This window comes from Aegilops tauschii, chromosome 4 (assembly GCF_002575655.3).
Source record: "Aegilops tauschii subsp. strangulata cultivar AL8/78 chromosome 4, Aet v6.0, whole genome shotgun sequence".
NCBI classification, from domain to species: Eukaryota; Viridiplantae; Streptophyta; class Magnoliopsida; order Poales; family Poaceae; genus Aegilops; species Aegilops tauschii.
This window is the reverse complement of record NC_053038.3, coordinates 121014081-121027432: the sequence shown is the minus strand read 5'-3', so window position 1 is coordinate 121027432 and position 13352 is coordinate 121014081. Positions and strand designations below refer to the sequence as shown.

At 42.2% G+C, this 13352-nt stretch overlaps 2 protein-coding genes across 2 annotated transcripts; one reads left to right on the top strand and one right to left on the bottom strand.

The window, feature by feature from the left end:
- Positions 1–520: 520 nt before the first annotated feature.
- On the top strand, positions 521–9502 carry LOC109774778 (E3 SUMO-protein ligase SIZ2). The gene is made up of 16 exons (XM_020333540.4): positions 521–808; positions 1229–1309; positions 1859–1907; positions 1995–2073; positions 2167–2326; positions 2853–2986; positions 3364–3432; positions 4206–4293; positions 5717–5792; positions 6245–6318; positions 6457–6564; positions 7080–7241; positions 7551–7655; positions 7732–7812; positions 7904–8792; positions 8988–9502. The coding sequence occupies exons 1-16, from the start codon at positions 764–766 to the stop codon at positions 9119–9121; spliced, it is 2334 nt and encodes a 777-aa protein (XP_020189129.1). The 5' UTR covers positions 521–763; the 3' UTR covers positions 9122–9502.
- Positions 9503–9757: 255 nt separating this feature from the next.
- LOC109774779 (probable serine/threonine-protein kinase PBL25) lies at positions 9758–11159 on the bottom strand. Its single transcript, XM_020333541.4, has one exon. It carries the CDS (start codon positions 11080–11082, stop codon positions 9880–9882), a length of 1203 nt encoding a protein of 400 aa, XP_020189130.1. The 5' UTR covers positions 11083–11159; the 3' UTR covers positions 9758–9879.
- Positions 11160–13352: the final 2193 nt, after the last annotated feature.

Genomic DNA, 13352 nt, shown 5'->3' with positions numbered 1-13352 from the left:
GGATCCATCGACCATCGTTAACTCTAAATTAGATTGTGGAATCCTCTAGAATGACTTTTAATCTATCCCACACTTGTAATACTTGATGTGATCTCCTATATTTATTATCACGAAGGCGTTCCTGTTAGAGATAAGGCAATATGCTTCTCTCGCTCTTCAATAGCTCTAACAGCTCTAAGTTTTGTCGGATATACCTACAGGGTCAAAGATGCTCTAAATCGTCTAGTGGAAAGTCTACGCTCGTAACCAAACATTAATTAAAAAATAAAAATGTCATACATGACAAATTCGACAGGATATTAAGCATGTCTTAAATTTAAATAGGCACTATACTCCTTAAATGTAGGAGTAGTACGCTTCTGAAGAGAGCAGGAACAAAGAAAGATACCAGTGCCAGAAAATCTATCCGCCTTGTGTTCAGGAGGAAATGCATACCGAAGGACAGGAACAGAGAGCATACGGTAGTGGGGGAGAGCGCTTTGAGATTCGAGCTAGCCCTTGCAGGGTACACGTGTCGCTTGCAGATCCGACCCCTACCTCGGCCCACCACCAAAAAAAAGTGCAGCGCAGCAGCAAGTAACGCCCGCCGGCCCGCCGCCGCACACCAACACTTCCCCTCTCCCGTGCCCTCGTGCGGCGGCGATCATTCCGGTACCTTCTCCCACCTCCCGACCCCCTTCCGTCGCCCCATCCAAACCGCTGCCGTTCCTCCTTCCTCCTTTCTCGGCCGCCCGCCCATCGAAATCCAGGGAAAACCGCCGCCATGGCGTCGGCGCCCGGCGGCGATCCAGTGCTCGCCGCCTGCAAGGTATGACACGGCGACCGTCCGTGCCCTTCCCTTCCTCTTACGTATATGCGTCTGCGCGCTCAATCTGTTGACGATGGGTTCTAAAGCCCTCTCCGATGATCCCCTCTGATGGCCTATAATTTCTGCGCTCATTTGATTAGATTTGTAATCCCGCTGTTTAATCCCCTGTTTATCCGGCTAGAGACAAAAAGCACTCTCGATTGGTCATATCAATAGCCAAAATGCGCCCCCCTTTTGCCCCCTCGCAACAGATCACCTGGTAGAACTTGTCCGTGTTTGCATTACCCTTTATTGCAGAATTAATGGGGACAGTGTAGTATGAATATCCGGTCTGATGTTGGCAAGATGCTTATCTTACAAAGCAGAGGGATGAGAATGACTATCATCTGGCCTATCGAATAAATGTTTTTTTTTTTGCAGGACAAGCTGAAGCACTTCCGGTTAAAAGAGCTAAAGGATGTCCTGTATAAGATTGGACTTTCAAAGCATGGAAAGAAGCAGGTTTGTTCACAGCTTCTTCTTTTTTTTGGTATATCTACGCTTTTTACACAAGGAAATTCTAGGTATTGATTTACTTTATACTCCCTCCGTTTCTAAATATAAGTCTTTTTAGAGATTTCAATACAAACTACATACGGAATATTTTAGAGTGTAGATCCACTCATTTTGCTCCGTATTTAGTCCCTTATTGGAATCTCTAAAAAGACTTATATTTAGAAACGGAGGGAGTATTATCCATTGGTTATATGCTTCTAGGTTCTCTTTATTGTTCGGAAGCACGGAATAGATTGGATTTTCATGGAATAATTTTTTTCTGGAACTGATTAATTTCCATGCTTCTTGTAGTCTTATATGTTACTCCCTCCGTTCACAAATATATGTTGTTCTAACTTTTTTCTGAATCAGATGTATATAGACACGTTTTAGTGTGTTTGCTCACTCATTATGTAGTCCATGTTGAATTATCCAAAACAGCTTATATTTGTGAACAGAGGGAGTAGAATATTTATTTACTCCTGAACAACTTCGTTTTGGTGTTTTGCTTTACAGGAACTAGTGGATAAAATCGTTGCAATATTATCCGATCAACAGGATCAAGGTACATCACAATTTTTCTCAGTGATATTGTTAGACTAGTGTTTCTGCCAGGAGGTCCTAAGGTATCACTTCCATTTTGTTCTTGTAGCCTCCAAAATTGATGGCTTGCCAAACAGACTGATGGTTGGAAAAGAAACGGTAGTGAAAATAGTCGAGGACACTTTTAGGTGAGGTTACATTTCTTCATATCATTATGTTGTGTTTCTATTATCTGGATTGAGCCTTACAAGTCTCTCTTGATTTGTGCTTACTATTTCTAGAAAAATGCGCGAGCCTGCAAATGCTGTTTCAGCCTCTGGAAACCAGAACGAGCTGGGGTACAGTGTAATGCCTATGAAAAACCCAGATGATTCTGCTCAGCTGGATATCAAGGTCCGTTGCCCCTGTGGTAATTCCATGGCCACTGGGTCCATGATTCAGGTACAGTTCCCATGACAAGTATGATTATATGACTGCTAGGTTCTGTTATTCATCACCTCCAACTAGTTCAATAAGATCTTTAAAATTTGTTCATTAATCCTGTTAGGCCACTGGGTCCGTGATTCAGGTACAGTTCCCATGACAAGTATGATTATATGACTGCTAGGTTCTGTTATTCATCACCTCCAACTAGTTCAATAAGATCTTTAAAATTTGTTCATTAATCCTGTTAATTTTAAGAATTGTTTGTTGAATTATCAAAGCAGTTAGCTTTGGCATTTTGCATATTCTGGAACTTCAAAGCAGTGACCTTTATGTATCGTGAAACTTCAAAGGAGCTAATTGCCACCGATTACTCTCTGTTTTGTAAAAGAAGATTGCATCTACACGTAGCATCAGCATTTTATGAATTGTAACATTGTGTTTCATTATTCCATAATTTAGAGATCTGTAGCGTTCTGTAATTTTGTTCTTGACAGGTTTTACTGCTTCTATTTTCCTTCATGTTTTGTTTGGTCCTTTTCAGTGTGATCATCCACGATGCAGTGTATGGCAACATATTGATTGTGTCATCATACCTGAGAAGACTGCAGATACTGCTCCTCAAGAACTACCTTCCAGTTTCTATTGTGAGATGTGCCGAGTCAGCAGGGCAGACCCGTAAGTTGTTCTAACCTTCAGTTTAATAGCAAACCCTTGCTGAACCATGCATGCTCACTATTTACTTGTTTAATTAGTTTTAATTTTTGCTGATGTGCCAGTGCTATTAATCATGTGATGTTTCAGTTTATTTGTATTGGATAGTGTTCATGCATTCTATTAGTTGAATTAGATTATCTGGGTCGTCCTGTAGCATTAATTGTAATCATGTATGAAACTCTCATTACTGTGCAACTTAGAACTGATTTTCCTGCATCTCTTTTATGTCCTCTCTTTCCCCCCGCTCTGAATGACTGCCTTTTCTGCATTTTGTAGCTTAGAAGTCTTAATACTAAATGGCCGATTGTTCTGACATATTTTCCTTCTGCAATTTGCAGTTTCTGGGTCACTATTAACCACCCATTACTTCCAGTGTCAGTAGCTCCTTCCAACATAATGGCAGATGGGTAAGTCATGCATTATTTGTCTCCAAAGTACATTTTTGATTTTCACCTCCTCTACCTCCCTTTACCCGTCAATGACCAGGAGCCACGTTGCCCTGTTGATTGGCCTTGCGGGGGAGCAAGTATTTTCCTTCATCATTCTGTTTTATGTGCCGCGGAATATCTTCCAGAATCTCTTCAACTGTACCATGTTGCAAAATGTCTAATAAGAAAAAAAATATTGTTCTTAATTACTGTTGTAACTCCGCTGGCATCTCCTTTTTTGTAGAGCGATCTCAAATGAGTCCGGTAAAGTTTGAGTGCAAAGAAGTGATTATACCATGCCTCATCATTCATAATATGTTTATCAGGGTGCCAAAGCAAGGTCTAGAAACCATTCAGTATATCCTGTTAGGGATTTTTGTTCACCATGTGTCAGACATTATCTGCTAGTAATTACTTTGTGTTTTGTCTGCTGTGGTGATATTATTGCTTGAGCGATCTTACCTCAATACTTAGAACCCAGGTACTCGATCACATTAATTATGGATGAGAAGTGGGCTCCGTGTCTTTTTTCTTGCTTTACAACCTCAGATGGTTCTGATCATGATTATTCCTTCGTTGTCCATAAGAAGTAAACATTATACGGTGGTTGTACATCTGATGAACATGTTGGTACCATGAGATTTGAGTAACTAGATGACCACAAATTGTTTTATGTCACTGTACAAGTTAACTGAACCATGATACTTCTGTGATTTGCATAGTTTTTGTTTGTGATTCATGCTTATGTTCAGGTCATATACTGTACAGTATATCGAGAAAACCTTTCCGTTATCAAGAGCTAATAGGGAAATGCTACAGAAAGCTGAATATGACATTCAGGTTAATTTCGTTTCCCTCTTCATTTCCTTGAACTATTAGGTTTGTTCATGATTTTCTTTAAATAGCCATTTGTATGATCATATATTATTAGATACTACCTCTGTCTCAAAATATAAGACGTTTTTGTAGGCTGGTTTAGCCTAAAAAAATGTCTTATATTTTGAGACGGAGTTAGTACATTGCTAAAAAGATCAAAGAGGTAATTGTGCTCCTGGTACAAGAACTTGGCTGGTGGGCCCAGTTTCGTACAAAAACTTGCAAAACCTACAGTGGAGGTACAATAACTTGGCCTGGACGTGCACTTGAGGTACAAATCGCTCCTGTGCTGACACATGGACGCCAGCGGGGCAAAGTGCATGCGCTGGGCTGCTCAGATTCTTTGCAAAATGGCCCCTGCGAGTCTGAAATTTTGGTCGAGGTCCCCTGGGCACCGTAGAGGCGTAGACATCTAATTTAGGACAGTAAAACTGACCTAATCTCAGCCATCTCATGCGCTTAGCGTTTCTGGCGGTCCATTTTCCTGATTTGGGCGTTTCTGACCATTAGATGTGCTGTCTAAGGGGTTGCTGCTCCAGGAGAAAACAAAGCACTCTGGTTAACTGTGCCACTTCTGCCAGCCCATTTATCTAACCGAGCATGGTCCAGGAGAAGAAACTGTTCGCTCGATCGATGGAGGGAGCTCGGTCGCAGGGTCGTCAAGCAGCAGTGCTACCGTTTTTGTCGGACTCCGACGGGTGGAGGCGATCAAGATCAGCCATGTGTAGCGGCATCGCGCGAGATGCGTAATATGTTGATGGTTGTATCGACTGCCCATCGATTGAGCGAACAGTTTTTTTCTCTTGGAACATGCTCGGTTAGATAAATGGGCTGGCAGAAGTGGCCCAGTTAACCAGAGAGCTTCGTTTTTTCTCCTGGAGCATCAGCTCCTTAGATGGCAGATCTAATGGCCAGGAACGCCCAAGTCAGTAAAATGGACGGCCAGAAACGCTAAGCGCGTGAGATGACTGGGACTAGGTCAGTTTTACTGTCCTAAATTAGATGTCTATGGTGCCCAGGGGGCTACGGTCAAACTTTCAGACTTGCAGGGGCCATTTTGCAAAGAATCCAAGCAGCTCAGCGCATGCACTTTGCCCCGCTGGCGTCCATGTGTCAGCACAGGAGCGATTTGTACCTCAAGTGCACGTCCAGGCCAAGTTATTGTAGCTCCGATGTAGATTTTGTATGGAAGTACCTGCCATGTTCTTGTACCAGGAGCACAATTACCTCAAGATCAAATATCAATAACAAGGATATGTTTGGGACTTATGAGTTAATACATGGTGACAGTGCTCAATTTCTAATATCTTGCGCCATCGTAGAGAATATTGGACTATGTGTATCCATTTTTGACCTTGGTTTGCTTTGCACCATTTATTTCTTGCAGGTTTGGTGTATCCTTCTCGATGACAAAGTTCCTTTCAGGATGCACTGGCCTTTACATTCTGACATGCAAATTAATGGTATTTCCATTGGCTTACCATTTGTACTGAAATACTATCTGACAGGGTCTTAGGAAATTATTTATTCAGTCAGTCAATTTGTTGTTTTTGGGATCAGTCAAATTTCAGTTTCATCTTATTTTTGTATTCAATTTGATCGCCCTCATGCACTGATGCTATTCGCTCATTTTATGCTGCATCCCCTTGCCTTATTGTGAGTCTTATTTGCATGCAGGCCTGCATGCATCTATGGCTTAATGCACTTATGCATGCCACTATGTTGTCAATTTAGGAATTTAATACTTTGAGTTCTGCATCATTCCAGCCTTGTAGATATAGGTGTGATCCGAGTCTTTTCCAGCATGGTTACATGGAACATTTTGTGGCAGCTAAAAACTGTTTTTCCTCATTGAATTGTGGGTTCATTCATCTAGATCTGAACTATTCGTTTTGGAAATTATTTGTTTTCTCAGGTATTCCTGTTCGGGTTGTCAGCAGGCAAGCTACACAGCCGTTAGGGGCCAATGGTAGAGATGATGGTCTTATGGTAAGTATCTTGTTGAAATGGAGCATGCTATTCTTTAACTTTATACCTTAACAATGATTTGCCACAGTTTGTTGATTAGTTACATGATACATTTTCTGCATGGATGTTTGTTGATCCTACTCAATTTTTTGCTCCCAGTTAACACAGTTTTTGAAAGAAGGTCCCAATAAGATTGTTCTATCTAGAAGTGACTCTCGTGCCTTCTGTTTGGGTGTCAGAATTGCCAAGAGGAGATCTCTGGAAGAGGTAATTGCTTATGGTATACTGTGTCAAATGAAAGGCAATTTCACATTTCCATTGTTGACCACGATATTCTTCAGAAATACATATTTGGCAAAAGAGGGTATTTGGATCAGGAAACACTTTAGATATCTTTTTTTTTCATAGGCACGTTTTGCACTCCCTTTTCCATCAACGCTGTAAATGTTTTGGTTTTTCTTGTTTTTAATCTTTAGTGCTTATTGCTTAGTGATAAGGCCTCGAAGAGGGTAGCTATTTTAGGTTCATGAAAGATGTCATAATACTAATAATGCACGTTATAGAAGGGTTCCAAATCCCAGATGGTTCCTGGCCAGTATTTCTTGGTTATAAGTGAACTGTGCTGTTAAAAGTAATCTCTATACAAGCTCCAGGAAAATGCCAGAATGGTTCTTTCAGCAGTTACCGTAAGCAAGCTGCTACCTAGGAACCATCAAGTGCCTGAGATTTGGAACCCTGCTTTATTCTTTTAATTCCTCTTTTAAAATTTTGATAATGGGCAGGTCCTAAATTTGGTACCAAAGGAACAGGATGGTGAGAAGTTTGATGATGCCCTTTCTCGTGTGCGTCGCTGTGTCGGTGGGGGGACTGAGGCAGATAATGCAGACAGTGATAGTGATATTGAGGTCGTTGCTGATTCAGTCTCTGTAAATCTCCGATGCCCTGTAAGCACTCTGGCCATCAATGAGAATGTTTAGATCCATAATGATATTGCCAATCCTGCTCTTTCCCTGACATGTCTGTTGCACCTGACCTCATGTACATTGGAATATTGAATATTTAGCATTTGCCATCGTACATTATTCTGTGTACCATGACACTCAAGGCTCGGTGCAATCTTCCTAGAATCACTTTGTTTATGACATTTCTAACCTAGATGCTTTTATCCAATCCCATGTTAGCAGCATCGTATTGTTTGGTTTATAGTATGTTGTGAAAAGCACGTTCATGTAAAAGCTAATTTATGTTGACAGATGACTGGTTCAAGGATTAAGGTAGCTGGTAGGTTCAAACCCTGTGTCCACATGGGTTGTTTTGATTTAGAAGCTTTTGTGGAACTGAATCAACGTTCACGGAAGGTTTGATTACTTGCCTCGCATCGTTGTTGCTTTTACCTTTTCTTTTTCTAATCAAACTAGTATTCGTTGTCTGCAGTGGCAATGCCCAATTTGCCTGAAGAACTATTCTCTGGAGAATCTAATTATTGATCCTTATTTCAATCGCATCACTTCGCTAGTGAGTCCATACTGTTAATGAAGTACATGTTTTCATCTCTGTTACTCCATTATGCATCTTATGCTGATTTTGTTGCGTTTTGGTGATTTAGATCAAAAGCTGTGGAGATGATATATCAGAAATCGATGTCAAGCCGGATGGTTCCTGGAGAGCTAAGGGTGGAGCTGAACTGAAGGATCTTATGCAGTGGCATTTACCAGATGGCACTCTCTGTATGTCCACAGGTACAGGACCGAAACCCAACATGGGTGTTGTAAAGCAAGAGATTAAAGAAGAACCGTTGCCCGAAAATAAGGGTTCTCGTCTCAAACTGGGAATTAGGAGAAACAACAATGGCAAATGGGAAATTAGCAAGAAAGGGGATGTTAATTTGAAACCAACTTCTTATAATGATCAGAGTAGAGACTTTGAAAATGGGAAATGTGTCACCCATACAAGCAACACTAATCATGAGGATGCTAAAGGTGGAAGTTATAATTCAGAACCGGGACAATCTGATCACCCTACGAGCAGTGTATATGATCTGAATTCTTCTCCTGGGGATGAACATGTTCCAATAGTTCTGAGCGATTCAGATGATGAAAATACTACGGTGTTGTCTCCTAGTGCAGTGAATTGTGGCGCAGCAAATGACACCGGATATGAGTTTCCACCGCCCAATCCACTTGACACTTCAGGAGGCCCAGATGAAACTTCATTTTTCCTTAATGAAAACTTTGATGATCTGGGGTTGTCATTTTGGGAGTATCCTTCGACTACCCAAGATGATCCAGGAATACAAGGAACAGATAATCTGGGTGAAGTGCAAAACTACCCTGCCACCAATCTATCTCTGCATGAGCCAGTTTCTACGGTTAATTTGGGCGTGTTAGCACCAGCAGCAAACCAACCAGAATATGGGAATGATGGAAGTTTAAATAATGCCAAAAATACTTCTCGGAAAAGGAAGAACCCTGCGAATGAAATAACATCTTTAGATGGTATGATAGAAGTCACCCTCTGCTACTTAATTCTGCAGTTTATTGTGATTTTGCTCCATCCATTTGAAGTCTTTTACAAATGAATCTGGAAGCATTTTGCTTCTTTATACTTTGTGAAGACTGTGAGCAGTGGCCCATATAATCGTGCCTCTGCATTTTCACCGAAAGGTCTAACATTTGATTCCTCATGTGCAGCTTCAGTTCTCATGAGTGGCAATGACGACGACGACTTTGCTGGGGATAGATCTGGTGGCACTTCCTCACTGTCTGGGCAGCCACGGTCAGTTCGACCAAAATCCGTACTAGCTGTCGAGTCAGATTCTGATTAGCGTCCATAGGCCCCCGTGCTATTGGTTGGTCGGCGCGGAGGTGTGAGATGTATGCTGTCCGCTTGGTGGAATGGTTCCTCTGGTTTTGTTTGTGATCCAGGACTGACTGTCCCTCCATGTCTGTCTTTCCAAGAAGGATGAAAATGAACGCAGTGGTACCTATCTATATAGGAAGCAGTTCTTTTTTCTTTTTCTACCATTTTCCTTTAATGATTCATGGTGATCACTTTGGAGGCAGTAGAATTTAGGGAAGGGTGCAAAGCTCCTCCATTGTGCCTGCCTGTAGGCAAAAGTCTGTAGCATAGCTAGCTAGCTAGCAGGAACTGAGGGTCAGTTGCTGTACATGTAGTCTCCCGTCTTTAAAGAGTTTCCTTTTGTTCAGCCTGTGGTAAGAACTAATATGCCATGCTTCGATATTTTATTTTCTGTATGTATGTACTCCCTCCGTTTCTAAATATAAGCCCTTTTAGAGATTTCAATACGGACTACACATATTTTAGAGCGTATATTCACTTATTTTGCTCTGTATGTAGTATATATTGAAATCTCTAAATGATCTTATATTTCGGACCGGAGGGAGTATGTAGGAAATTCATGGTATTTAGCGGTGGTATTTTGCAAGGTTTGCGACTTGAAATCTGAGCCGAATCCCCTGTTTTATTATTTCATTTTGTAAGACGCAAACCCCACAATGTTAGCCAATGCCACCGGATAAAAACCACACAATGTTAGCCAATGCCACCAGATATAGTAATATGCTAAAGTGACGTGTATCTGGGAGCCGAGGGTAAGTCGTCGGCGGCGAAGCTGAGCGCCATGACGACGTCCGACATGATGGGCCTTACGGTGTCCTCCTCCTGCAAGCACATAGCCGCCACCGCCACCGCCTGCTTCAGCTCCCTGCCGCTCGGCCCTTCTACCAGGAGCGGATCCACCAGCTCGTGCATCCTCCTCTGCTCGCTGAACATGGGCGCCGCCCAGGCCACGAGGTTCTGCTCCCCAGAGGGCCTGCTCTCGTCGATGACCCGCCTGCCGGTGATGAGCTCCAGCAGCACCACGCCGAAGCTGTACACGTCCGACTTCACCGTCAGGTGCCCCTTCCTCACGTACTCCGGCGCGCAGTAACCGTACGTGCCCATCACCCTCGACGAACCGTCCTTCTCCTCCTCCGCGTCACCGCCCTTGCCGTTGCGGGTGATCGGTGTGGCCAGCTTGGCGAGGCCGAAGTCGGAGAGCTTGGCGTTGTATCCCTCGTCGAGGAGGATGTTGGAGGACTTGAGGTCGCGGTAGATCACCGGCGGGTTGGCAGTCTCGTGGAGGAACTCCAGGCCCTGGGCGGCGTCGTGCGCGATCCTCATCCTGGTCCGCCACGGCAGAACCGGCGGTGGTGGCTTCTCTTCGCCGTCCGCTGGGACTCGGGGGAGGAAGAGGTGATTTTCGAGGGAGCCGAGCGGCATGAGTTGGTAGACGAGGAGCCGCTGGTTGCCGTCGGCGCAGTAGCCCAGGAGGCCGACGAGGTTGGGGTGGGTCAGGAGGCTGCTCAGCACCAGCACCTCCACGAGGAACTCGTGGTCGCCCTGGAACCCCGTGCGGTCGAGCTGCTTGACGGCCACCGCCGACGAGCCGATGAGGCCTCTGTAGACGCGGCCGAAGCCGCCCTCGCCGATGAGGTTGGCATGGCTGAAGCTGTCCGTGGCGGCGGCGAGCTCAGGGAAGGTGAAGGAGCGCGCCGAGACGATGCTGTGGTTGTAGTTGGGGACGTCGACGGAGTGGCGGCCGAAGCTGGCTCGTGCCGACGAGGACGCGGTGAGCGAGGTGCCCGACCGGATGAACCGTTTCCGAGACGGCGCGGCATCGGGGCTATGCTTCTTCCTGAAAGTGGCGCTCCTCCCGGGCCTGGGCTTCCTCTCCTCGTCCATGACGGTGCCGTCGTGCGGGAAACAACGGAGCCAGCTCAACATCTTGTAGTGCTTGCCGGCCGGCCGGCCGGGAGCCCGGCCGGGAGTAGGAATGGGTGATCAGGAAGCAATGCAGGCAGGGCGATTTGGCTCGGGGGAAGCATGCGAAATGCACAGCCTTTAATTTCGAGGGGTGGCCGGCTGGCCGTCCATGGTGACCGCGGTTTTGAATGCATACTGCCTATTCATGGCAAGCGCCCCGCTGTTCGTTTCTTACTTGTAAATTCGAGCTATTCCTGCTTTTCTTTTCCTTTTCTCTCTCTTTTTTTTGTGGGGAAAACTTCTAATCTATTCAGGGATCACCTATGTGTCACGTGCCTGAAAATATATATTATCCAATCAGCTTGCTAAAATCTGTCATTTGTGCATGCGCACACACTATGCATGTGAATGTAAAACTTTTCTTAACAAGTATATTTGCTTGCGCATGCATACACTATACTTATACAAATTAATGAGAGGAGAAAAGAGGGAATTAAAACATTGATTCTGGTTTTTTATTTTAGCAACTATTATGCTATTTTTAAAATTAGAACCACACAATAAATTACATTGGTCATATCGAATTTCCACAATATTCTTACACTACGGGCTATAAGGTGTGGAATTAAGATCAACAAAACGGCCTGGTTAAATAAAATTCGTTGTAATAAAAAAATAAGCTTAAACTTAAACACAAAAAATACTAAAATAAAAAACATTCTAAGGTAAAATGAATTGTGGGCATTGGTATTACCCTAAAGAAGAAAGAACATGAAATAGAAACTTGGCATTGTGAATGTAAGTATTCTTTTTTATAAGCTTGATTTTTTTACTTAAGACAAAAATAATACGGGTAGTAAAAAGAAAAAGAAAGTGGTATTATGCAAATATGCCTAAGATGGACAATCATAAAGACTTTTCATATAGAGAGGATTCAAAATATATTAAAAACTTGCACACAAAATATGCAAAACTTGCACATTTCAGTATTGTGAAAGAACAAGTGTAAACTAGTGCAAGAACAAGTGTAAACTTGCACATAAAAGTGTGAACTAAAACATCTATTATACTCTTTTATTTCAACAACCATTACGTTAATTTTTTAAATAAAATCACAAAAAATACATTGGTCACATTAGACTTATACAATATTCTTACACCACGGGCTTTGAGGTGTGGAATTAAGATCAACACAATGACCTGCTTAAAGAAAATATGTTGCTAGTAAAAATTAAAAAGATACTAAAAATTAACAAATACTCCCTCCGTCCCAAAATAAGTGTCTCAACCTTATTATAACTTTAGTATAAAGTTGTACTAAGGTTGGGGCACTTACTTTGGGACGGAGGGAGTAGAACATAAAAGCAAAAACAACAAAAAAATCGAAGGAAGAATGAATTAGGTGCATTGGTATTATTCTAAAGAAGAAAGAAAATGGAAGAAAAACTTGGTATTGTGAATGTCAATATCCTTTTCTATAAGGTTGATATATTTTAAAAAGTTGACTTAAGATAAAACGAATATGGGTAGTAAAAAGAAAAGGAAGGAGTATTATGCAAATATGCCTAACATGGACAATCATAAAGAGTTCTTGTCAAACTTTTTTCTTATAAAGTGAATTCAAAATGTATTAAAAACTTGCACAAAAATAAGCAAAACTCATAATTATAATATTATTATGCAAGAACAAGGGTAAACTAGTGCAAATATAATAATAATAATAATGATGATTCAAAATAGATCAAAACAAGAAAAACAACCATTTTAGTTTTCTAGCAAAAAAAATCAATTAGTGTCACATTTTTTTTAGAAACTGTATCACGTAGTTACGATATCAATTAAACCCATTAAGGCGCACGAGAAGGCCGGCCAACCAGCTATGCCAAGTGGCGCATGCTTGTTGGCTGCAGTGAGAAAGTTTTTGATTTTTACTAGAGACTAATTTTGGAAGATGAAGTGGGATTTTTTTCCTTTTTTTTTAGAAAAGTTTTCCTATGATTTTTTTAGATGGATGGGACCACGCGATGCAAGAATTTTTATTAAATTATTTTTTGAGATTGAGGTGAGGTTTTCTTCTTCTTTTCTTCTTCTTTTAAGACGAAGAAACGGGCGCATAGCTTCCTCTCAAGCGGCCAATAATGATGGCCCCAATCACTAATATGTTATCACTTGGGCATATATGGAGAAAAAACCCAACGGCCAAAAAATTCGACTACACATGGGCGAAAAAAGACATTTTTTTTATTAATTTAGGTAGGTCAATTACGAAAATGAATTTCATTTTAGTTGCT